Source organism: Pholcus phalangioides, unplaced genomic scaffold, assembly GCF_987345545.1.
Source record: "Pholcus phalangioides strain wild (caught in Gottingen) unplaced genomic scaffold, Ppha-v1.0 ptg000007l_1, whole genome shotgun sequence".
Taxonomy (NCBI): domain Eukaryota; kingdom Metazoa; phylum Arthropoda; class Arachnida; order Araneae; family Pholcidae; genus Pholcus; species Pholcus phalangioides.
The window spans coordinates 45438119-45461306 of NW_028301600.1; the positions used below are offsets into that span (position 1 = coordinate 45438119).

The following is a 23188-nucleotide window of genomic DNA, read 5'->3' on the forward strand; positions in this document are numbered from 1 at the left end:
GCCGTGATTACACTATAAAAAGTTTCATGAAAATTCATTTATAAAACTTGAAAAATGCAACCACAATAAATGTGTCGATTGCATTTGTTCGAATGCAACCGATAACCTTATTGGTTGGATTTTTCAAGATTTACAAATGAACTTTCATCAAATTTTAATAGTGTAATGCCAACTTTACTTATATGTATTTTTATTATTTTCTTCAAATAGCGTCGATCTTTACCGACATAGCGTAACGACATATTCGTATACCCGTGACAGAACGGGAAAGTTTGAGAGAACAACAAACATTGGACTCTCGGAAAATGAGTCTGTAATACAGACCAACACTGTTCGACAATTTTGCATGCGTAGGACGCGTTTTCAACGTGCGTACGTGGGTGTAGTAGCCGCAGAGCTTGTTTCTTCGGGAAGGGGTTCTTGTTGCTTGAGCCTCTAGGTTCCAGTGCCTATGTGGTGCTGTATTTTAACGAACTTCCAGTTAAATTTAATTTTTTTATCTGGTTATGATTATGTTGTCGGAGTGGTGGGGGGGGGGGTTGCCTATACCCCCGCCCCCATGGTAAAGCTCAACATCCATCATTACTGAGAGGCTTCATGCCAATCTTGGCTTGTCTATTTCCAGTTACTTATATTGAAATGTGCTTTTGATTTGGTAACTTTTTAGCTGCATGATTTTATTGACTAGTAAATAAATCAAGTAATCTTAGGCGAAAAACATTTTCATGTTTAACAAACGTAGATCCTCAGTCACTAATTTATAACGTATAATATTAATAGTTCACTTTACAAAACCCGTCCCCTCTTCATTAATGATTAACGCTTCCCTGATTGAGAAAACTCGATCGTGATTTTTTTGGAGAAGTAATGTTTTTAGAATAATACTTTATATACACGCATCCATAAGAGTTATTTTACTTCATGCAGTTTTTTTATTAAACGCTTCTAACAGTACCGGGTATATTTTGCCTACTTTATGTATAGCTCATAGGTATTTTGAGGAATTTCTTCAGTGTGAAATCTTTACTTTGACGTCGGCCGTAAAAGTCTTCATTCTTCCATTTTTTTTTTTTTTTTTTTTTTTTTGATCGTTCTACAAAACACGCTATTTACAGCTGTATACTGTGGTCATTTGAATTAATTTAAAAATATTAAGACCAATTTTCACAAATTGTCTCACTTGTAACAGGTGTTCGTTTGTAGGAAATAGTCAACGGAGCAAATACTAAGGAACCATTTATTTCAGATCTATTCTCTTCGAAAAAGTAATAGATATGCGGCGTGTAGAAACGTTTCGTTCGATAGAATGTTTGTCCAATTTTTCCGTATAGCATTCAAGTGGACAGTAACTTCAGCTTTTAATTCACTTTTAGGCCCCTTTCACACGGAGCGGATGCGGATGCGGAAGCGGGTCCGCATACCCTTTCACACGAGCACTGAAGATGCGGGTGTTTCGCCCGCATCTTTAGGTTGAAATTCGTGCATAAAAACTATTTTTTCGCAATTTTTGTAACTGTTTTTCTCCTTCACCCCTGATTCAGTGCCCATATGCAGCCTAGAGGTATTCTTTGGTGGTTTAGTCTAGAGCCACATAGAATATGGGAATAAAGATATCTTCATTCCGATCCTCACAAGTAGTCGATGGGAGAAAATGTCTTAAAATATTTTCAAAAGATTTTGAAAACAAATCTGTCTTTCCGGAAAAATATGAAAGAAAAATTCCAAAAACATCCAATGTTCGAAAAATCCAATCCAAAAACATCCGAAACTAATATGTTCCTAAAAAAAAAATTCAGGAGATATCAAAGAATTTGCAAGTAGAAAAAAAGGGGAGGGGTGGGGACGTTCAAAATGTCTGTGCTTAGAAATATTCACATCACAATTCTGTCTTAGGCCGGGATTACAGTATAAAAGTTTTATAAAAGTTAGTTTATAAAACTTGAAAAATGCAACCGATAGGCCGATCAGTTAAGTTCGCTCGAATGTAACAGATGTGTTTATTGATTACATTTTTCAAGTTTTATAGTGTAATACCAGCCTTAGGCCGGGATTACACTATAAAAGTTTTGTAAAAGCTCTTTGATAAAACGTGAAAAATTCAACCAATATTATCTTATTGGTTGAATTTTTTGAATGCAAAATGTGTGTGCGTGTGTGCACCGGTTGCATTTTCTGGAATGCAACCGATGCGCCTTTGGTTGAATTTTTCAACTTTCATAAAAGTTCTTTTATAAAACTTTATAGTATAATCCCGGCCGGATTACACTATAAAAATTTTATAACAATTATTTAAAAAAAAGCAACTAATAAATTTATCGGTTGCATTAGAGCAAATGCAACCAATAAATTTATTAGTTGCTTTTTTCAAGTTTTATAAAATAACTTTCATAAACCTTTTATAGTGAAATCCCATCCTTAGATTAGTCATTTCTGAAATATAAAATTTCATTTTTTAAGTTTATAGACTGAATATTGAGTAAAATATACTTGTAGGTATCGGGGGAACCACCAAAAATATTCAAGTGCTAGGGTCTTCAAACGACTTAATCTGGCCCTGAGTGAACGTCGTACGGGGATAACGTTGTTTAATAAAAGTATTTTTTTTAAAGTTTAAAAAAATTAACAGATTAAAAATTTAAAAAAATAACAAATATTTAAAATAATATTTCAGATATTCATATTTTTAAATAATTTTAAAAATTTAAAAAGAAAAAAATTAAAATTTTTAAATTAAATTTTAAAGTTATTAAAGTATGTAGTCAATTAAATATTCGTAATGAACTGAACGGCTTATAATTTTGGTCCCGTCAGTGGCCCTTGTTGGCAGGTTTTATTGTATAAAATTGTGAAATATGGACAAAAGGCAGTTAAAGTTGCTATATCTCAATCTCAGAAGGAAACGAAGGGATACACGTATGTAGGTACATTATATTAATGAGCAGGGACCATCATATGGTGTTTTTAAGGGTATTTATGGCAAATAATTAAAAAAATTCCGTGAAAAATCACCTTCAAAAAGTAGCCAAAGATGCGGACGAATTCGCTCCGCATCCGCATCGTCTGAATAGCCCCGAATAAACCTATTGTCAAAACTTCTATGTGCGGATGCGGAGCCCGCACTTAGGTTTTGACACATGCGGACGACGTCCGGACCCGCATGAACATTTCCTAGGTGCGGAGATTTTTCGGCTCGTCTGAAAGGCGCAGTATATTCCAATTGTTAAAACTTCTTCCGGACCCGCATCCGCTCCGTGTGAAAGGGCCCTTAGGCAGTATCAAGTTCTTCGAAAAATTTGACCAAAATCAATATTCTAATAAATTAATAACAATAATCTCCGACTAAATTCTTTCTACATTTTTCCCTTCTATGTACTTTTTTTCTCACGCCGTTAATGACCCCCAGTCTGACATAATAGCAATTTCAATCGTTGTTAGACGTGTGGAATCTTTGATTAAGCCATTATACTACCACCTTGATTTAACCTAGTGATGATACGATGACAATCAATATTAAGTATTTTTCTTGAAATACAGTGCAACTTCAGTTAACGTACTCGTTATCCGAATCTCTCGTATAACGAATCCAACTTCCCGTAGGAAATGTAAACTCGTATGATTCGTTCCTCAATTATTCACATTCACATAAAAATGACTAGTAAAAACGCTTCATCAACAATGCAATACACCATAAGTAAACATAAAATACAATAATTTTGCAACAATCAAAGGACTACTTTTTTAGGAGTAATTTGCTGGCTCAACAATTTTTTTCTTTTTGAACGATTTAGGAAAGGAACCAATGGAATGACGCTTGCTTTCCACTCCTTTTCAGAATTTCGCGGAAATGAGAAATTGCATTGTCGGTGTACAGATTAATTGCTCGCTTTTCTACAGCTTTGTGATTGGTTCCTTTCTACAAAATTTTTGTCGGCTTTCCTCATCTCTCTAATCTCATTTAAAGTGACGAACTCACTTCACCTCATTTTTCGCTTCAAACGAAATACTCTCCCATAAGCTCTTGCGGTCAATGAAGTTCCACCAGTTCGTCTGTGGTCATCTCCTGGCTATGTTCTTCCACTAGTTCTTTGTTGTCGGCCTCATTCACATCTAGTACATGGTCTTTCCCAAGAACACAACCTCTTCGACACTTTAATGTTCGTGAGCTAACCCCTCAAAGTCACGTTCAATAATGCAATCAGCTCACAATTTTCTCCAAGCAGAATTAAAGGTTCTCTTGTTGGCTATATCCCAGGCTATATTAATGATCCTGATGCAATGCAGTGTTGAAATGTTTTTTCCAGACCTCTCGGAGGGTAAGGTTTGTTCCCTCAGTCATCTCCGAAGCATAGCTGAAACAGTTCTTTGGTTTTAAGCTTTTTGATGTTGGAAATTATATATTGGTAGTTGCTGATCGGAAATTCGAGACTGAGGGGGAAAATATTTCATCCACCTCGTTGGGCAATTTGCCTGTTGTGGCCTTTGTATTTGTATATTACTCGCAATTCTACAGTACGCGTGAGGATGAAAGCGAAAAACACGGGCTCAATTGTAATAAAGTGAAACTAAATGAACAAAGTGCAAAATTTTTGTTCATGCGAATCATCGTTCGTTAACCGAGTCAAAATTGGTTCACAATTTTCGCTCGTTATGCGAATTACTCGTTATCCGAAGTTCCACTGTACGTACTTTTTCAAGAGTGATTTGTATTTCTCGACCTTATTCATTTAGTACTATCTAGTTCTTATTGCTGGGGGGGGGGGGAAATCACGCGAAATTCCCAGTTTTATCAAATCCTCTCATCAGATGACATTTTATAATCGGGTTTAACTGTATATACGAGGAGGGGAGGAAGACAGTAAGTGTTGACTATGGATGGCTACGAGTGGTTTCCATGAAACGTCTCCGAATTTTAGCGTTTCATTCGTTTAGGTACGTACCAAAGCCTCCTAGATACTAGAAAGCTTTGTACGTACTCAGTAGTAACGAAAGAAATCTCGGTTATTTAATGGGTCGGCAACTAAATTCACCTGACGAGCTACTCGATTTTTCCGTTTATCAAAGATAGACTTCGATGTGCGTTCTTATTTCCTCTTCCTTATACAGTATTACGTGTATTACCACATCAAACCAAAAATTACGTTTTCCCTTTTATCAGATTACAACGACTTTCAAGTAAAACTAGAAAAAATTTTCAATTTATTCTTCCACATCAATTTTATTGTAAAGCTTTTCAAACAAAAATCGTTAAAAGGATGCCTCATCCAACGAAATAGGGGTTGCCATTTACTGGTATCCGATCCCTGGGCCGATTTCAGGCCATCTTTCAGTACCGATTTCAAATTTTTTCTTATTGGCATTGGAACCTGAATGTATTTTAGTATTCCAGTATTTAATGTAAGAGTGACTATAAAATGGTTTATAACAAAGCGACTCAGCTGTTTTGTTTGCTATAGATATTTTCAAAACAGGATCTCTATTTTTACTATTTCCTTTTATTTGCGCACTCAGCTAGTTATTATTCGTTTATTTCATAGGCCTACGTTTCAACTTGTCATACTTTGCCATGTCAGCACCGAGAATTGAACATACTCGCTGTATTGCAATTCTCGATTCATGAAAAATTTTCAAATTGTGCTTATTTCGATGAGAATTGCACCTTTTGCAAGGATTTCTTGTTCACCCCATTGTTTATTGGTAATAATAAATATAGGCGTAAAAAATTTTTTTTGGAAATATTGGGTGGAAGGATCTAAAATGCAATATAGTATTTTTATAGGCATTATGGGGATGATGGCAAATATGACTGGGTACACGTTTACACCTTGAAACGATTTTTAAAATTCTCGGAACATTGATTTTTAGAAGCTGAACATAAGTTTTAGGCCGGGATTATAAAAGTTATGGAAGTTCTTTTATTAAAAAACTGGATCCAACCAATAAGCTTATCGGTTATATTCGAGCCAATGTTTTTTTGCAAGTTCAGTAAAAGATATTTTATCAAACTTTTACAGTTTGATCCCGGCCGGGATTACACAATAAAAGTTTATTAAAAGTTATTGGTTGAATTTTTCAAATTTAAAAAAAAATAAGATTATCGGTTGCATTTGTACAGATGTAATCTATGAACTTTATTGGTTAGATTTTTCAAGTTTTGTAAAAGGGATTTTATCGAACTTGTATAGTGTAATGCCGGCCTTACTGTATTTTGAAATCTCGAAAGTTTTAAGGATTAGAAAAGAGTATGTTGTCTTCCCTGCAACGGGTTTCTTCAAATTTTGTTCTTTACACTTGAAGTCCTTAATGTTACTCTCATGTGACTTTGCAATTTTGCCTCTTGTGACTTTTTTTTCAGTTATATTGAATATCATTCAGCAAGGCCGTCTTAAATCATAACTTCCGGGTTAAGCTATCGTCCCTCTTACGCCTGAAGTATGAAGGTGCAAATTCTTGGGAAAAAAAAGATCGCGGGAAATGACGTTCGCTCTACTGATGCTACTCTATAGCCCCGTTTACATGGGAAATAAAATATCCCGGGTAGTTGCCGGTAATATGGATTTTCGCTACAACCCGTTTACATAGCTTTTAGTTTGGTAAAAAAGCCATTTGGTTAAAGAACTTGAAATTCAGGTTTTTAACCAATCCGTAACGGTGCCGACTCGCAGAATCGGAAACAAGCGTACACCATGTTCGTACCTTAAGACTCCAACCTGTACGTCATTTTGTACGCTGTTAAAGTTGTTTTCTCTCATCAAAATTTTAGTTTTATGAGACTTACTATGCAGCTGGGTTCCCTGGATCGTGCCTGCATGGGCGCAGGCGCTGCTTTTCGTCATTTACTTTTAAAATTGATATTCATTTTTCGGGAACTTTGTATAATCTGGAGTTTTAAGGTGCGAACATACATAGTACACGCGTTTTCAGATTTCGGACGATTAACGGAAAAAAAATTCTTGGGCGATTCCGGCATTCGGTGGCGATCGGACCAGTCCGAATAATAAACGCTCCGTTCATTTGCATAGCTTGTCCCCGCTTTGCGCGAGGCGGAAAATCTTTCCCGTTAAGATTCCGCTTATGTAGAACTAGTATTTGAACTAGATTGTGAGCGATAGAAGATACTGATTTATATTGATTAAAAGTAAAATGATATTTGTCAATTTTCTTTTGAAAACTCAAACTTGGTTCTTTGGTAAATTACCAACTGTAAATATTGAAAAAATCGCTCAAAATTAGTAGTTTGGAGAAAAGATATTTACCATAACACATAGGCGGAGATAGACTTGGAAGTCTGGGGGAGGGGGGGGGGCACACGATGATGTCAATTCATATATACATTAGATCAGTCAACTTCACCTTTGACGCTGGAGGGGGGGGGGGGGCAATGCTCCCACGCCCCCCGTATCTCCGCCTATACCATAACAGAGTTACCAACTGCTGTGGATTGTCCGTACTTTCTACGGACGGCCGCAATGAACTACGGAGCTACGGGATACTCTCTCAATACTACGGAAATCGTACTCTGGAGCCAGGTTGTTGGCAAAACCTGGGTCCTAGAGTAAAAGAGGGTCCCTCAGAAAGAAAAAAGTTTTTTTTATTCACCGGTACCCCTGTGAATCAAAAATGATTTTTAATATTTAAAAACACCTAGCGGGCCGTTCAAGTATTACGTAAGCAAATTTTTCGCCATTTTTGACCCCCCCCCTCCTCAGCGAAATTTCGTCATCACTGCCCCTACCTCCTAACGCATACTGGTGGGATCAGCAACGTACGTGGGAGAGGGCATAGGGGGCTCGTGCGCCCCCTCCCCAGACGAAAAAAAATTACTTTTTTAATGCAAAAAATTGAAAAAATTTCGAAAGAAAATACTTTTGTTATTATCGATTTCTGTTAATTTCAATGCTATTTCAAGGATAAGAACTCAAAATTTCTCTCTAAAAAGTTCATTGCGACCCACCCTTTAAGCCATATGTGGTAAACCCTTGACCCGCGGACCAAATGTGGCCCTGAAGGTTATCTAATGTGGCTTGTTCCCCTCAAACCTAATTTTGTAAAAATGAACTAAGCGGCACATTTTTACAAATCGCTTAAATGACCCGTGGCACAATCCCGGAGCCCCGGTGGCCCGTGGCACATTTTCAGATCACTGAAGTAGACCTCAAAGATCACTTTCACATTCAAAGATCACCTAAGTAACCCACGACAGTTACAGAACACTTAAACGATCCGTGGCACATTTAGAAATTCCTTGAATGATATGTGGCACAGTTTTAGAGCACTTACGCGGCCCCCAGTGCGGTTCTACATATCACTGAAGTTACCCGCGGAACATTCCCAGATTACTTAAGTGATTCGGCATACGTACGGATTACTTGTGTAATGCGTAGCGCACTTAAGCGGCCCTGACACATTTCCTGAGCACTTGAAGGATCCGTGAAACATTTAGAGACCACTGAAGTGGCTCTGTAAGGGATTTATCATTATGGAAAATGTTAGTTCAGGTGCCCACAAGGTAGCGAAAGATTTTTCTCGTTTTTGGATCACCGAGTAAGATGCCATTAAGAATATTTCATATTTTCACAAAGGGTGGTTGATGACGTAAGCATCATCCAATTAAAGGTCAGCAAATCGGAACCCCCCCCATCGATGATGACTTAATACTTTAATGACCCCTAGGTTATAGCCACTACAATAGGGGGCCCCTATCCAGTCGCCTTGCCCTAGGTTAAAAAATTGAAAAGTTCGTTTAACTATGGAATATATCTTCCAAGACCCTTTACTTTGCTGAAAATTGGTGTAAAGCCTATTTCATTAAAAAAAAAAAGGTATGCAGATCTGCCAACTCTCCAGATGTTTCGCTCTTCCTCCCTGTCCGGAATTATTGGAAATTTATCCCGATTTTAGCCAAAAATTGAATTTCCCTCTTGATTTTAGCGAAAAAATTATGAGCGTTAACTGCATGTACATCATTTTCGGCGGAAGCTTTGGGAGCCTAGATGGCGCATGGAGCGCTTTAACTCATAAGGCGGTGTAGTTCCTTCTTCCTTTGCCTACATTTGTGATTTGACAGCGTGAGTAGTGTATACTGGTATGCTTCAAGTTCTCCATCCCTAGAAGCGATCTGTCAAGTCAATACTGACGTCCCTGAAAAATACATGGATCAAACTTTTTTCTGAGGACCGGGGTTGCTCGAATCACATGATTTAAAAAAAATCAATGATTTAAATTGGATACTTTTGATATTTCAAGCAATTTTGAGATTTTTTTAACTTTTGTGATGTAATACCAGTAAATAAGAGAAGATTAATATTAAAATAAATATGTGATATTGGCAATATCGCTGTGTGGATATATGCAATTGAATGTGACATAGATCTGATCATTGTGGCAACATTTTTTTTCAAAAGGATAGCAGACTCAAAGTTGGTAAACCTCAGGAAAGTCTTATTGAGGGCGGTATTCACCGACATGGTTTAAACTATAGTCACAATTTTTTGATAAGAGATCGACACGGATTGATTAAATTCAGGTTTTTAACCAATCTATATTGATCTCTTATCCAAAAATTGACTACAGTTTAAACCATGTCGGTGAATACGGCCCTTAGCCAACCATCACTGAGTGGTAATAGGTTTCAAACCCAAATTTTAATGATGTGAAACTGTTATAACCTGTAACTGCTGACAATAACCACATGCCTGCATTGCAGCTAGATGGTAAAACTTCAGATATTTCAGCTGAAATCAGATATTTCAGATTCTTAGTGATCTCAAACATTTTGACGATTTCAGTGAGTGATCAATGTCTTGATGGGGTTTTCTTTATATTTGTCCTTCTGGGGTGGGAACTCTGCGCCAATTCGCCGCACTGCTCCAAAATTAACATCTTCCGCCATTTTGCTCCAATAGTGTATTTTCATATTTTCTGCGCCAAATAGCGAATTTTGCTTCAGTGTGCCCAGAATTTTGGAAAGCACGCCAAAAATTTTTTGTTCCTGCTTTCCGCGAAACGATTCTTTCCGAGAAGAGCGTGTTTTATTCCATTGTACTTTAAACTATCTCCTTATTTAAACTATTTGCATCTCATCGGGCTTTCCATCTCGAAACCCCGATAGTATCAGAGATCATGCAACTGAAGATGGTTTGCAATGGTCTTTCAGCTTTAAAGCACAAATGTGAGTCGGTTTCCGTTTTCAAAAAAAAAAAAAAAAAAAAAAAAAGTCGCCAAGCAGTAGAAATTATTGTAGTCGATCGTCATTGCGTCAAATCCCGATGTTGCGTGAAAAAAATTTCATTCCGGTGTAAGAGAGCAAGTCCGCCGAATAACGAGCGTTAAATCGCCAATATTGCCAAATAATGAGTATCAGATCGCCAATCTCGCCAAATAATGAGTGCTGAATCGCCAAACATCGTGTTGATTCTCCCAAAATTCTCTCCCATTTTGCAACAATTTCTTTCAGAGTATAAAAAAAATTTAAAACTTTTAGCTCATTGGAAGTGCTGCTGTTCCAGACAACAAAACTGGTGTGATTTTTTTTTTTTTATGACAGCCGCTCTTTCAAACAAGGTGTCAAAAGCCTGAAACACCAAAAACAAAAAACAAGCTGATAAAAAGATGTTTAATAACAAAAGAGACTTCTGTTTTATTTTGAAAAGGGGTGGGGATCAATGAAAATATTCTTGTAAGTTAATTTTGCTGTTCCAATTTATAAATATCTGCTCCAAAACTGCTCTGAATCCTGAATTTTGCTGCTCCAATATGGAATGTCACTTCCCACCCCTGCATCTGCTCAATTATGTTGGAAACAGAACTCGCCAGGCCATAAATTTTTTCCCAGTGGTGTTGTTGCACTGCCTGTATAAGAAAGCTTTAATTTCAGCAAGGGTATTCTGGTTGTACTCAGTGCACTTTGAAATGGTTCTTCATAGCCTATTCTGAGAAGTTGACTAAATGGTGACTATTGTAAAAAAAGCTATTTTAGGTAAAAGTATTAAAACCACTGATTTAGCTAATGGAGCATCACTATTAACAAAGGTTATGCATTCAGTGTGTCTGTAGACCCATGCCCTTTGGTTGATCAAGGTTCTATTGTATTAATATTACCTGTTGTTCAAAACTAAAACATAAAACAACTTCAGAATTTTCAGTTTTGAATATTGTGTTTTTTCAAATTAGGTTGCCTTCTACCAATATGACAGAAGAGGAAAGGAAGGTAAATGGCACCATTCAAGAGAATGGACCTGTAGAAATGTATGATCCAGATGATCCAGAGAGCCAAAAATTGATGTGGCGACCTCCAGATATTGATCAAGACATGAAAGAAATGGAACGTAGAAAGAGAGTTGACATGATAATGAACAGGTAAAATAGTTTTAACTTCAGGTAATAAATCAACATGTTTTCTATCAATTTACTGATTCATGGTTTTTTTCTACCAAATCTTTTCATAAAATACTAGCTTACCTGTCGTGCGTTGCTGCAATCTCAGAAGAAATTAGAAATTCAAGGAAATGAAGGAAAGGAAAAAAAAAAAATTTGCTAGAAACCTTTGGGAAGTTGTCGAGTGCACTCCCGCAAAGTTTCATGGCGATCGGATGAATGGTGTAGTAATCCATAAAGGACAGACATACATTCGTTTATATATATATATATAGATTATTCTTGCAAAGACAGACCTTTCTTTTCAATTCTTCCTTCCTTAATCCATTTGCATCCTCACTCTGTGTGTGCAACTGTCCTGTATAACCCCACATCAATGAATAGGTTTTTACATTCTGTACAAGCAGATTATTCTGCTCTCAGTAATAAAACACAATGCATTTGCAGATTCTACTTAGAAATGTGAAACTTTTATACTATTCAAAATTGCTTGTTTTGTCTACACAAACTCATTCTTTATTTAATTTTTGTAAAGTCAGTTATGATGAAGCACTTTAATATAATGAATTGTAATTTTTTTTTAATATCAAAAATAAAATTCTCAAGAGACTAAATGTAAAACTGAACTGTATGTGAAATTTGTGGTCCTTGGTAGTACAAAATTGTTCTTTAAACTTCTGTTCAAATTTTGTGATTTAAGTTTGTTAATGACATATTTACTGTGCTAAAGTAAATGTTCCTGATTTTTTGTTTAGTCGAGTATTCAGAGAAGAGCTTGAACGCATCATAGAATCACAAATAAATGAAGGAAGTCTTCCGGCAAATCTTGCTGCATTGCAGCAAGTTACTGAGCTGCTGTTGCCTCACAAGGGAGCATCAGGTTTACGTTCTGGCAGCTGTGTCATTCCAATAAATGATATTAGAGGTGTTGATGGAATTCGATATACAAAACTTGAACGACAACTACGATGCAAATTAGCTTCAGTCTACAGACTTGTAGACCTTTATGGATGGTCTGAAAATATTTACAACCATATAACTGTGAGTTATTTTATGTATTTTAATGTTTAATAGCTTTCTATAGTTAAGCGCCACGTGTTTTATTTTTATTGTATTGTAGCTTCTATTTTTAGTTTGTTGTGTTCACATATGAAATGATTGTTACAAAACCTGAAATTAAAAATTGCATCGTGGTGAATAGTCAGTTTTGCTTCAGTTTCTTATTGGATGCGTCAAATTTTATAAAGAGAATTTATCAAACACATGATAACAATAAAAATGAAAGTATTCACATGCTTGTTATCAGTCATGTAGGACCATATTTTTTTTTTACTCAGCTTGTTTAAAATTAAGTTTTAAAATAAATTTTACTATAAGCTGGTTAATGTGTTGTGTAAATTCAAATGCTATTTTTTTTAAATTTTGATGTTTTATTTCTTACTCTGAATCATTAACTTTTATTTGCAGGTCAGAGTATCTCAAGACCTTGAACATTTCTTGTTAAATCCCTTTGGGTTACAGTATCAAGAAGTCACAGCTTCATCGTTGCTTAAAGTTGACATGCAAGGAAATGTTATAGATGGTGGTTCTACGTCGTTCAATTTTAATCGAGCTGGTTTTGTGTTGCATTCAGCTGTTCATTCAGCAAGACCAGATGTTAGATGTGTGATACATATACATCATCCACCATGTGTTGCTGTAAGCATCTAGGATTTTCATTCATAACCTTCTATTACCTTTCTGGATTATTCATGAGCAACTAAAGTGATTTTTTTTTTTATATTCAAAAACTGATCAGTTTGTTTATTATGCAGGTATCTGCAATGAAATGTGGACTTCTTTCAGTTAGCCAAGAATCTGCATTAATTGGTAGTATAAGTTATCATGATTATCATGGCATTTTAGTGGACACTAAAGAAAAGGAATCTATTGCCAGAGACCTTGGACCTGTAAATAAGGTATGTAAGAAAATTTATAAAAGGTATCAAATTGGTGTCACTCCACCTACAATTTAAATAGCTATTTGTTGTATTAATAATTATGTAGAAATGGTTTTTCATTAAAATTAAGCTTTCCATATCCCTTTCATTTATCATACAAGATTTTTTTAATATATGTAAAATCACTTTAATTATCAGGACTGAGCATAAATTTTTACTACTGCGTAAGTTTGGAAGCATTTTATTGAGTTTAAATATAAATTGGCATTTTCTAATTCACAACTTAATTTTTCCTGTGCGAAGGAATTTGCATTCTGTAATATCTAATTGAATGATTGGTGTAACAGTGATGTATTGCCTTTTTTTTTAATTGATAATTCTTGTTTGACTCTTACCATATTTAACTTTGTTAGGTTATGTTGTTACGTAATCATGGATTGATAGTCTGTGGAGAGTCAATTGAAGAAGCTCTCTTCTATCTCCAGAATACTGTATTAGCTTGTGAAACACAAGTAAGTGAATGATTTAGAAGACTGGTTATTTTCTAAAAACTCAATCATTTATATGTAGTTTTTAACCCTTTAAAAGCGGCATTGATGAGATATCTCGCTGCCTTAAAGGCTTCCTATTTTAGAATTGACAAGCCCAGATAATTTTTAAAGTTGATTTCACAATGAAACACTTTTCCCCATACCAGTTACTTTGCACTTGCTGAAAATCTGAAAAAATCCTATTTAATTAGAAAAGATATGACATTTTTTATAGGATGTTTTTAGTGATTTCTGCTATGCCACTTTAAGAGTTAAACTATAAGAAATTTGGACCAACTATGTTAAACATAAATGACATTGAAATAGTTATTTCAGCTCCTCTGTTTAATTAAAAAAAATTAATTTAAGTAACCATTTTAGCTTTTTATTCCTAATGGCTGGTAGTTCTAGTTATATTTTATAATAAAAAATGTTTTTATATTCAAATTGCTTGACACTAGGTAAGATTGATGCCAGCTGGCTTAGATAATATTCAAATCATGGCGGAAGATGCAAAACAGAAAGTCAGAAGCATTATAGCAAGTAATCACAGTGAAGTTATGGGTAAACCAGAAGAAAAAAGTGGAGAGGAACAAGATTTACGCATGCCCAAAATGAAAGTATGGGACTTGGAATTTGAAGCTCAAATGCGAATGCTGGATAATGCAGTGAGTGTAGTTCGATGTAGTATATATGTAGTTGGGGTCTCTATATAATATAATATAATATATATCTATATAATTAGTTATTTGCATTATTATAATTGCAAAAATCAAAAATGCAGGCCATTCTTACTCTAGTGATAAGTCCTTATGCATCTAGAGATTTTTAAAATTTCAATGACCAAATTGACACAATACACTTATGGAAAAATTGAAAAGTTTTCCATGTTTAACTTGGGTGTTTTTTTTCATGAATCAGTGTTTATAAATTGATTTGTAGTGGAATTCGGTTAATTCAAATTTTACAAATTCCCCTCGAGTTAGATTTAATTTACTATTGAAACTACCTATTGAATTCACCCTCCAATGTTTTGAATTGTCCCCCAATGTTGAAGGAAATAGTGTTGTTTTTTTTTTTTTTTAAAGTAGAATAAGAGCTCCAAAAATGATACTCCAAAAATAAATTCCTTAAAAGATATAGACTTTGACTTAATTAATGTTGAACAATAAACCAAAACAAAAAAGAGCTAATAAAACTTCAAAAATTCCTGATGTAAATTTTGGCACATAATTAGTCCACTTTTTTTCAACCTCAGAATCGGACTTGGACAGACAGGTTACCATTTTGTTCACGAGTATCTTGTGAACAAGTGTCGGGCTAGACCTGACACAAGGATCTGTAATCATGTAGCTAATATTCAATCAATTACTCCAGACATCTTCAACCCATTGCTCGCTAGCACCACAGTGCTCCCTAAAGTACCCTGAGTACTTGATCTTTGTGATCGATTTCGTGCTTTCATGCACTTGATCAACGTTTCAATTAAACTCCTTGTAGGAATTGCATTTTAGGATTGAAATCTTGCTGAAAAGGGTTTTTTTTTGATGATGGATACAGGCAGTGCTTGCGACTAGAAAAAAGTTTAAGACCTCTGAACTACTTCCTTCAAAATAGCACCTGCTATATGACAGTGCATGTCATGGTTTTTGTAACTTCTGCTTTCTCTTTCCTTTCGCTTCAAAGTGCATTGAGACTAGTATTTGATGACTTCTATTGCTTAACTTACCAATCAAGGTTTAATTCATAATTGTAAACATTGCGGTCTCAAAGTGTATGCAAAATAGCTGAAAGTATTAATCTCAAAATATACAAAGAAACTGGTGTCATTGATATCAATATGTACAATATATTCTCACTCAAATTATTAGCAAAAATTTTGAGTTAACAGACAATCCTGAATTGTTTTCGTAAATGAGACATTAAGTATGGCCAAAAAATTGTATAGTGATGTCAATTTCATAACAATAGAATAATGAAGTCACTTGTGAATCCTATGTGAATTTTTATGATGAAATTTTGATTTGTAATTAACTTCATGAATCCTGTATTGATGAATTTAATAATTCAATTTTTTTTTCTGCAGTCCCCTTGAACTTCAAAATAAAAGTTTGTAATAGCTTCTTCTAATGTTTTTTGTTTGAATTTTCCCTGTTTGAGACTGGAAAATTTGTTCTTTTTTGTATGAAACATTTTGAAAAGAGCTCTTATTTATATTTAGGGTTTCAGAACTGGATATCTATATAAATATCCACTAATTAGACTAGAGAACCCAAGGCAAAGAAATGATGTTGAAGTTCCTCCAACAGCTACATCATTTGCCCAGTGCTTTGATGAAGACAAGTGGCTCAGGTTAATAAATTTTATTGTAACTTTTGAGCTTTATAATTGTAATCTGACTTTATTATATATGCAGAATATCTTTAAGGTTCCAGAAATTCTTTGAATTTCTCAGTTATAAAGAAACATACAGGTTGCCACAAAAAGGGTCTCAAAGAAATAAAAATTCTATGATTCATTTTAGAATCAATTAAAGTAAAAATATAAAAACAAATTTGACAAAAAAGAAGTAAAATAAGTTGTGAAAGTTTCACTCATAAAATGATAATTGGAGAAATATAAAAACTTTATGTATACATCTCTCAATGAGGAAAAAACATTAATAATATAAATATAAACATTTTTGTGCATACCAAAAGAAAGTTACCTTCCAAAATTAGAATGAAAATTTGTTGAGACATTAGTTGAAATTTGTGCCTTTTTCTTATGTTTTTAGTAGACAGAACCATCAATTAAGGTAATCTTGACAACTGTGTGATTAACCCTTTAACTGCGTTAAAAAAATGTAATCTTTGTTTTTCATTCTCATTTTTTTAGTTAAGGGAAAATTAGTTGAAAACGTGTATTAAGAAATCATCTCCCTGCAAATTGCAGTATATAATTTTTTTAAGAAGTCACATCGTTTATTTTATTAAGAGGTTAATATTTTCTATAACAAAACAATTGCCAATAGATGATTGAGCAGTTAAAGGCTTAAAATCCTCTACAGTTCTGAACGATGAATCTTGAGACCTCATTATTTGAAGTTCTAATTCACTATCTTTGAATTTAAAATCTACATAATTCATATCACATTCGTTTTTGTAAAATTTTTAAATTTATTTCAGTTGTAAAATTCAAGTTTTAAAAAGTAATATATCCATTGAAATTTCTGTTTTATTGCCTCAGTCCTCTAAAGAAATTGATGGATGGTAAAAAGTCGCATGAAAAACTGAGATGGGTGAATTCGCCAAATATATATCAGAAAGTAGAAGTGTTGGAGACTGGTACAACAGACCCTAAAAAAATAACCAAGGTATTTAAAATTTAATTTTTAATGTTCTTTTTTTAGTTTCCAAAACAGTGAATCTATGTAATCTGTTTGTGTAATTGAAATTCAGTTGAACCAGTTTTATGGTTTTGTATAATAAATACAATAACTCTTAAAGGTGCTGTATATAAGAACTGGAAACTGGGGGGGGGGGGGGAAGAACCCACAAGCCCCCAATAATTCATGAATATGCATAGCGATACATGTTCTCAACCTTCTAGGTATGCCCTTGCTCCCATACATACACAATGTCTGGTAATCCTAGATTCCCTGAATGTTCCCTCGACACCTCTGGTGTCATAATGCCAGTTCTGTTTACATTCATTCAATTTTGCTGAGCAAGTCCTCCAGATGTAGCAGGGAGTTCCCCCAATAAAAAAACAAGCCTGCTGTTCAGAATCGGCAATAAATTGTAGGTCCCAGTCTAATTAGCCCTCGTGCGCAGAAAATGACCGTGGTGCGACAAAAATTATTAATGACCTCCAGATGTATTTAAGATGTTTCAACTTAAGTTCGGGAATAAATGTTTATGTGTATAGTAATTTCCTTTATTTTTGTTAAGGGATCAAATAGTAATAACACATTATGAATGGATTATTTTTATTTTATTTATGGGGCAAAACATTTACCTGTACAGCAGACTCATAGTTTGCTAATCTTGATCATAGGTTTCCAAATAGTGTTACGTTAAACCTTTGTGACCCAAAAAGCTTTCCCTGAACACTGAGTGAAAATTCATGGAACCCTTGAAATCCTGGAGTCAGGAGAGCTTTAAAAAAAACTGTTACTGATAGTTGTAAAGCTGTTCTTTATTTTGAATTTTTATGAGATAGTGTTAAAAAAATCTGATCATTTGGATGACTAAACAATTGAGGATCATACTTTTCTTTCCCAACTTTATCAGTCAGAGATTTTAACCATAAAAAGAATTCAAAAAAGGCATTGTAATTTTTTTGGTGAAAATTCTTTTGTTTAATGTTAAGAGCAAAGCATCTGGGAAATCCCCAATGCATTACCATCCTTGTATATGAGTGAGTGCACCAGAATTTTTGAGACTATATTGCAGGTCGCATACAGGGGTGCTTTTACTGTCCAATTAACACTTGTAAGGCAGCAACATGTGGCAAGCAAAAAATATTTTGCAGCGACCAGGAAATTGTGTGCACTTCTGGCTGTAAAACTGAGTCTTTTTACTCCGTTTCACCATTTCATGTTTTATTGGTTTGTGTGATTTATTGTTTCTTCCATTGAATTTTTAAACCAGAAGCTGGTTCCAACTCGCGTTGGATAAACATCATAAATGTTAATAGTTGACAAGGTTTTCGTGGCCATCATTTGATGAAAATTGTATGTTCGGGTTCGAAGACGGTCATCTATTTGAGTTAATTCTCAACATTTCCCCAACACTAGTGGTTGGCATCATCAGGAGAATTGATAAAACTGGATCAAAAGTCAAGTTTTCTGGAGTCTCAGGTTGTATTTATGTACATGGCTTGACATACACTATTGTATTGGTCAGTTGATCCTATGGCTGGCAGTGAATTAAAAACAGTTCTTATGCTGGGAGGACCTGATTGGCTGCAATATGGATTATGATATTTCATCATAAATATTTTAAATTTTCCATTGTGGGTTCACTTATAATTTCCATCAGGAAATTATAAGTGATAAAAAACATGGTATTTTAGAATATTTTTATCCGCTAGGAGTGAATATATTTTACCGCAGAATTTATGTGAACTCTACAAGACGCCCTGTGTATTAGAGAAAATCATAATTTTTTTAAGCTGTTCTGCAGAACAGCTTTATAATCATTGAGGGTTTTGCAAGAGCTTTTATATTCGAAACCTCTGATCTAGATGTAAATATTTCTTTTATTCATTCATAATTTTATAACCAGTTATGAACTTTATATATATAATTTATGAATCTCATTTCTGTAATTTTGCTATGCAAATTAATTTAAATTTGTACACTAATTTGTTATAAAATGTTATTTAAAAGTAAAGAGAAAAGAGTGAAAATAGATATGACTGCAGTACCATGCTTTACATCTTAATCAATCTTACAAATCAGAACAAAAATATTAAGTCTAGCACGATTCAAAATGAAAGATGTCTTTATTTATGAAGTATGATACGTGTTCAATCTATGGATCTCTTCGCTAAAATATTCATATTTAGTCCTCTTTTTTTTCTAAATTTTAGTCAATGTATCAGTATCTGTTTGTGATCTACAAAAAGACCTTATGACCCTTGAGAAACTGCCAAAAAATTCAAAAATATCAGCCATTGATGTGTATGTATAACATTAAATTAGGATTGCTTTGGAAGCAAATGTTTCGTATGCATCAATGATATAAATGTGTTTGGAAATATATGTAGCAATCCCCCTTTTTTTGATAAGTCTTTTGAAGTTGATGCTGCTCATGGAAATTCAATTCAAAGTATCCCTCATATCCTTATATTTGAAAAAAATATTTTTTTTCTCTAGATAAAGTTTTGAAAGTGGAACATAACCATGCATTTATTTTTTTTATTCACAGTGGGTTGAAAAGCCTGAAACTGGGGACATTGATTCTGTAAGCTGTTCTTGTAAATTTGCCCTAAAAAATCTTTCAAATGCTATATCGCTTATGGGCTTCTTTTTGCTTAATGACATTGCTTTGGTATCATGCCTCTATGAATTATAGTAGTTATAATGAAAGTTACTATATGTATCCCTAACAATTTTGTATGTCTGATCCTCTTGGAAAAATTATGTAATGAATTTTTGTTTATAATATAACTCGAACAATATTCTGATGCATTAATTAGGGTATTGGTTTTACTGATGTAAACAAAAAGCGGTATGTGTCAATTTTAATTTATGTTGATACAGGAAGCATTCTTGTAATTTGTTTGAATTTGTAAGATTTCATTCCCTTTTCTTAATTTAAAAGAAATTCTATCCATATTTGTTGCTTTCCATTTTATGTGGAAGTATCCCTCCAAGATATAGTAATTTATAATGATGTACAAAGGTTCGTGTACATTTATGGTCATGTAACTAATTGTCTTAAGAGCATAATTCAGTTTTTTCCTACATTTCTGGTCAACAGCTTTGCTAGAGTTGGTGTCTGATTATTTCTTTATTGGCAGTTATCAGACAGGCAAGTTAACTCATAATTTTGATAAATCTCCTGGAATATTTTGAAAATAAATTTGACAAACTTTAGGAAATAACATATTTAATGTTTTTGAATATATATGTTTCTTTAAATATTTTGATTATATTACTATATCTTCCAATTTAATCAATCAGAAAAAAAATATGCATTTATTTGTGTCAACATACTGATGATAGAAATTGTATCTTGACTATCAGGGTCTTAAATAGGTTGTAAGCTTGAGTTACTTTAATTGTTTTGTCTATTTCACATATTTTCAAATGAGCTCAAGTGATTAAAATGTTGTTTTACATGCATTCTGTTGCTTCAAATCTTCCAAAAAAATATTTTCATAAGGACCTTTTTGTAATCAAGAAAATTCGGGTATTTTTGGAAATCGCAAGATTTTACATTCCATGTGGCTACGATAATTTTGTGGACTTCTTAGATTGTAGTTTTCTATATGCTCTTTCGATCAAATTGCATAGAAGCTTTATAACCAGAGAAGTATGTTTTCAAAGTACCAGAGAAATATGTTTTCAAAGTACCAGAGAAATATGTTTTCAAAGTACCAGAGAAATATGTTTTCAAAGTACCAGAGAAATATGTTTTCAAAGTACCAGAGAAATATGTTTTCAAAGTACCAGAGAAATATGTTTTCAAAGTACCAGAGAAATATGTTTTCAAAGTACCAGAGAAATATGTTTTCAAAGTACCAGAGAAATATGTTTTCAAAGTACCAGAGAAATATGTTTTTAAAGTGATATGAGGAATATATTTAATAAATAATTTATAATTTCTGAATAGGTAATTTTCTTAATTTTAAATTTCGTAGATTTAAATATTGACTAAGGATGTTAAGAGGTGCTTAGATGCTGCATTAAAAAAATATGTATATATCAGAGATACCCCACTGTACTCTAATTTACATGGGTCCGGGACCCAGGGTATTCAAAACATCTGGGTCCCTTTTGAGTAAAAGTGGGTCTCCCTCAAAAAAAAATCATCTTGAAAAAAAATATGGTTCCCCCTCTTCCCCCATAATTCACTGGTATCTCTATGAATTTTTTCCAACATGCCCCAGGTCTTTGATCACCTGCTTATATCTTTGTTGAGACACAGCAGTGGGCTATGTTCTGGGCAGAAGGAGGAGGTATTTCTGTGAATCAAATAATTCATTTCTAACAACATGTTCTATCCAAAGGTTCATTTACTTTCATTGTGTACTAGTAAGAAAAGCCTCTGAGAATTGAACCTGTGGAGTTTAGCACATGTAATAAATCTAAAACAAATATAGTCAATCCCGCTTATAACGTTCCCATTTAGAGCGGTTTTTCACTTAGTAAGACTGATTTTTATCGTCCGTCCCAACTCAAAATAATTCTCATTAACATTTCCTGTTTAAAGTGTTTTCCTGCTTACAATGTTTTTATGATAGTTTTTTGAAAAATGTCGTAAGCAGGATCCACAGTAATTGAAAGAGGCACATTTATATATTTACTAATAGATTGATTTATTAATTCCCTTCTGATGGATTTTCCATTTCTTTAAAAAAATCTCAGCTCTTTCAATAATATCTTCTGATTTAAATTTAAAGCAAATGAAATTCTCACACTTATCTTCCGATTCCCCATTCATATAAATCCTTGCAAAGCGATTTTCTGGTAGAATGATTTTATTTTCCCGCCTTGTGATGGTCCTCCCCTCTGATCGGTCCCCATTTAACTGCCACATATTTTTACACCTGAATATGGGATCTATGTCAGATTTGTGTTGGTGAAGCTTAACAGGTGTGTGTGCGCGCCCAGCATTCAGCGTGCTTTGTGTTCAGTAGGGGGTGCCATCTATCTAGGGCTGCAACTAAATACTTTTTCAAATGGGACAAGCACACATTTTGGCACCCAGTGCAGAAACAGTTATAAAGGGTGAATTCAGCGTCCCCCTAGTCCCACCTGCTCTCCCCCACCCTAGTTGCGGCCCTGCATCTATGCTCCAAATTGGTAATGTATGGATTTGAAATTTAATGTATACATATTTGTGTTGTAGGTTTGTGATTTTCATAGCGACCAGAGCTTTTTTTTCAAAGGAATAGCCAACTCAAAATTGGAAAATCTTTGAAAATTGTATTTTTAGCTGATTACCACTGTGCGTAATCACAGGTTCCAAACTAAACTTGGATTTTCACCAAATCACAAACCCCAAGAAAATTAAAAATATTTTTGTAGAAAATTAAAATATTAAAGAATGTTTTATACTATGTGTTAATTTAAAATTATTTTTGAGCGTTAGTGATCCACAATTTCTGTGGGAGAAATCCTTCTGCCCCCTCCAAAAGCCATTTCTGCATATGCACCAGTGATTTTCGCAATGCGTAACTACCACATAGCAGCTAGATGACAAAACTGGATATTCAAGGTAGTTTTTTTTATTTGTTTTTTTTCTGAATGGTCTCTTGGAAAATGTTTTACTCTTTGAACTGGTGTTCCAAATCTTTTACAATTTTTAAAAAGTGCATTTGCAATCTTGTAGGAACAAGGTAAATTTATGCCGTATAGATGCTCTCTTTGAATGCTGGCAGATAGCCACGAAAGTACCGTAATTTCCTGTATGTAACTGGAGGGGAGAAAATCCGCAGGGGGGAATAGAAACTCCAAAATTTGAAAATTCTGTACACTGCCCCTCATTAAGGGAACAACTAAATATCTTCAACAACCTGCGTGTATATCAATACAATATACGATGTAGTAAAACCACCTTTTCAAGGTCGCGCGATCGTGATGGACTGAAAAGAAGAAAAAAAAAAAGTTTTTCTCTCTACTTTTTCCTT

The 23188-nt window shown here is 34.2% G+C and overlaps 1 protein-coding gene across 13 annotated transcripts in view; it reads left to right on the forward strand.

Annotated features, from left to right (window-relative positions):
• Nucleotides 1-23188, forward strand: part of LOC149085357 (protein hu-li tai shao-like) — a 66242-nt gene that overhangs the window by 22106 nt on the left and 20948 nt on the right. For 7 of the 13 annotated variants that reach the window (XM_089233326.1, XM_089233330.1, XM_089233331.1 and 4 more), the window contains exons 2-10: nt 11170-11355; nt 12129-12414; nt 12841-13071; nt 13188-13331; nt 13727-13825; nt 14305-14511; nt 16065-16195; nt 17072-17198; nt 19759-19794. In XM_089233326.1, the coding sequence (XP_089089452.1) occupies nt 11186-11355; nt 12129-12414; nt 12841-13071; nt 13188-13331; nt 13727-13825; nt 14305-14511; nt 16065-16195; nt 17072-17198; nt 19759-19794 (1431 nt within the window). In that variant the 5' untranslated portion in view covers nt 11170-11185. The remainder of the gene's footprint in view (nt 1-11169; nt 11356-12128; nt 12415-12840; nt 13072-13187; nt 13332-13726; nt 13826-14304; nt 14512-16064; nt 16196-17071; nt 17199-19758; nt 19795-23188) is intronic. The other 6 variants (XM_089233333.1, XM_089233335.1, XM_089233336.1 and 3 more) reach the window with 1 other exon arrangement.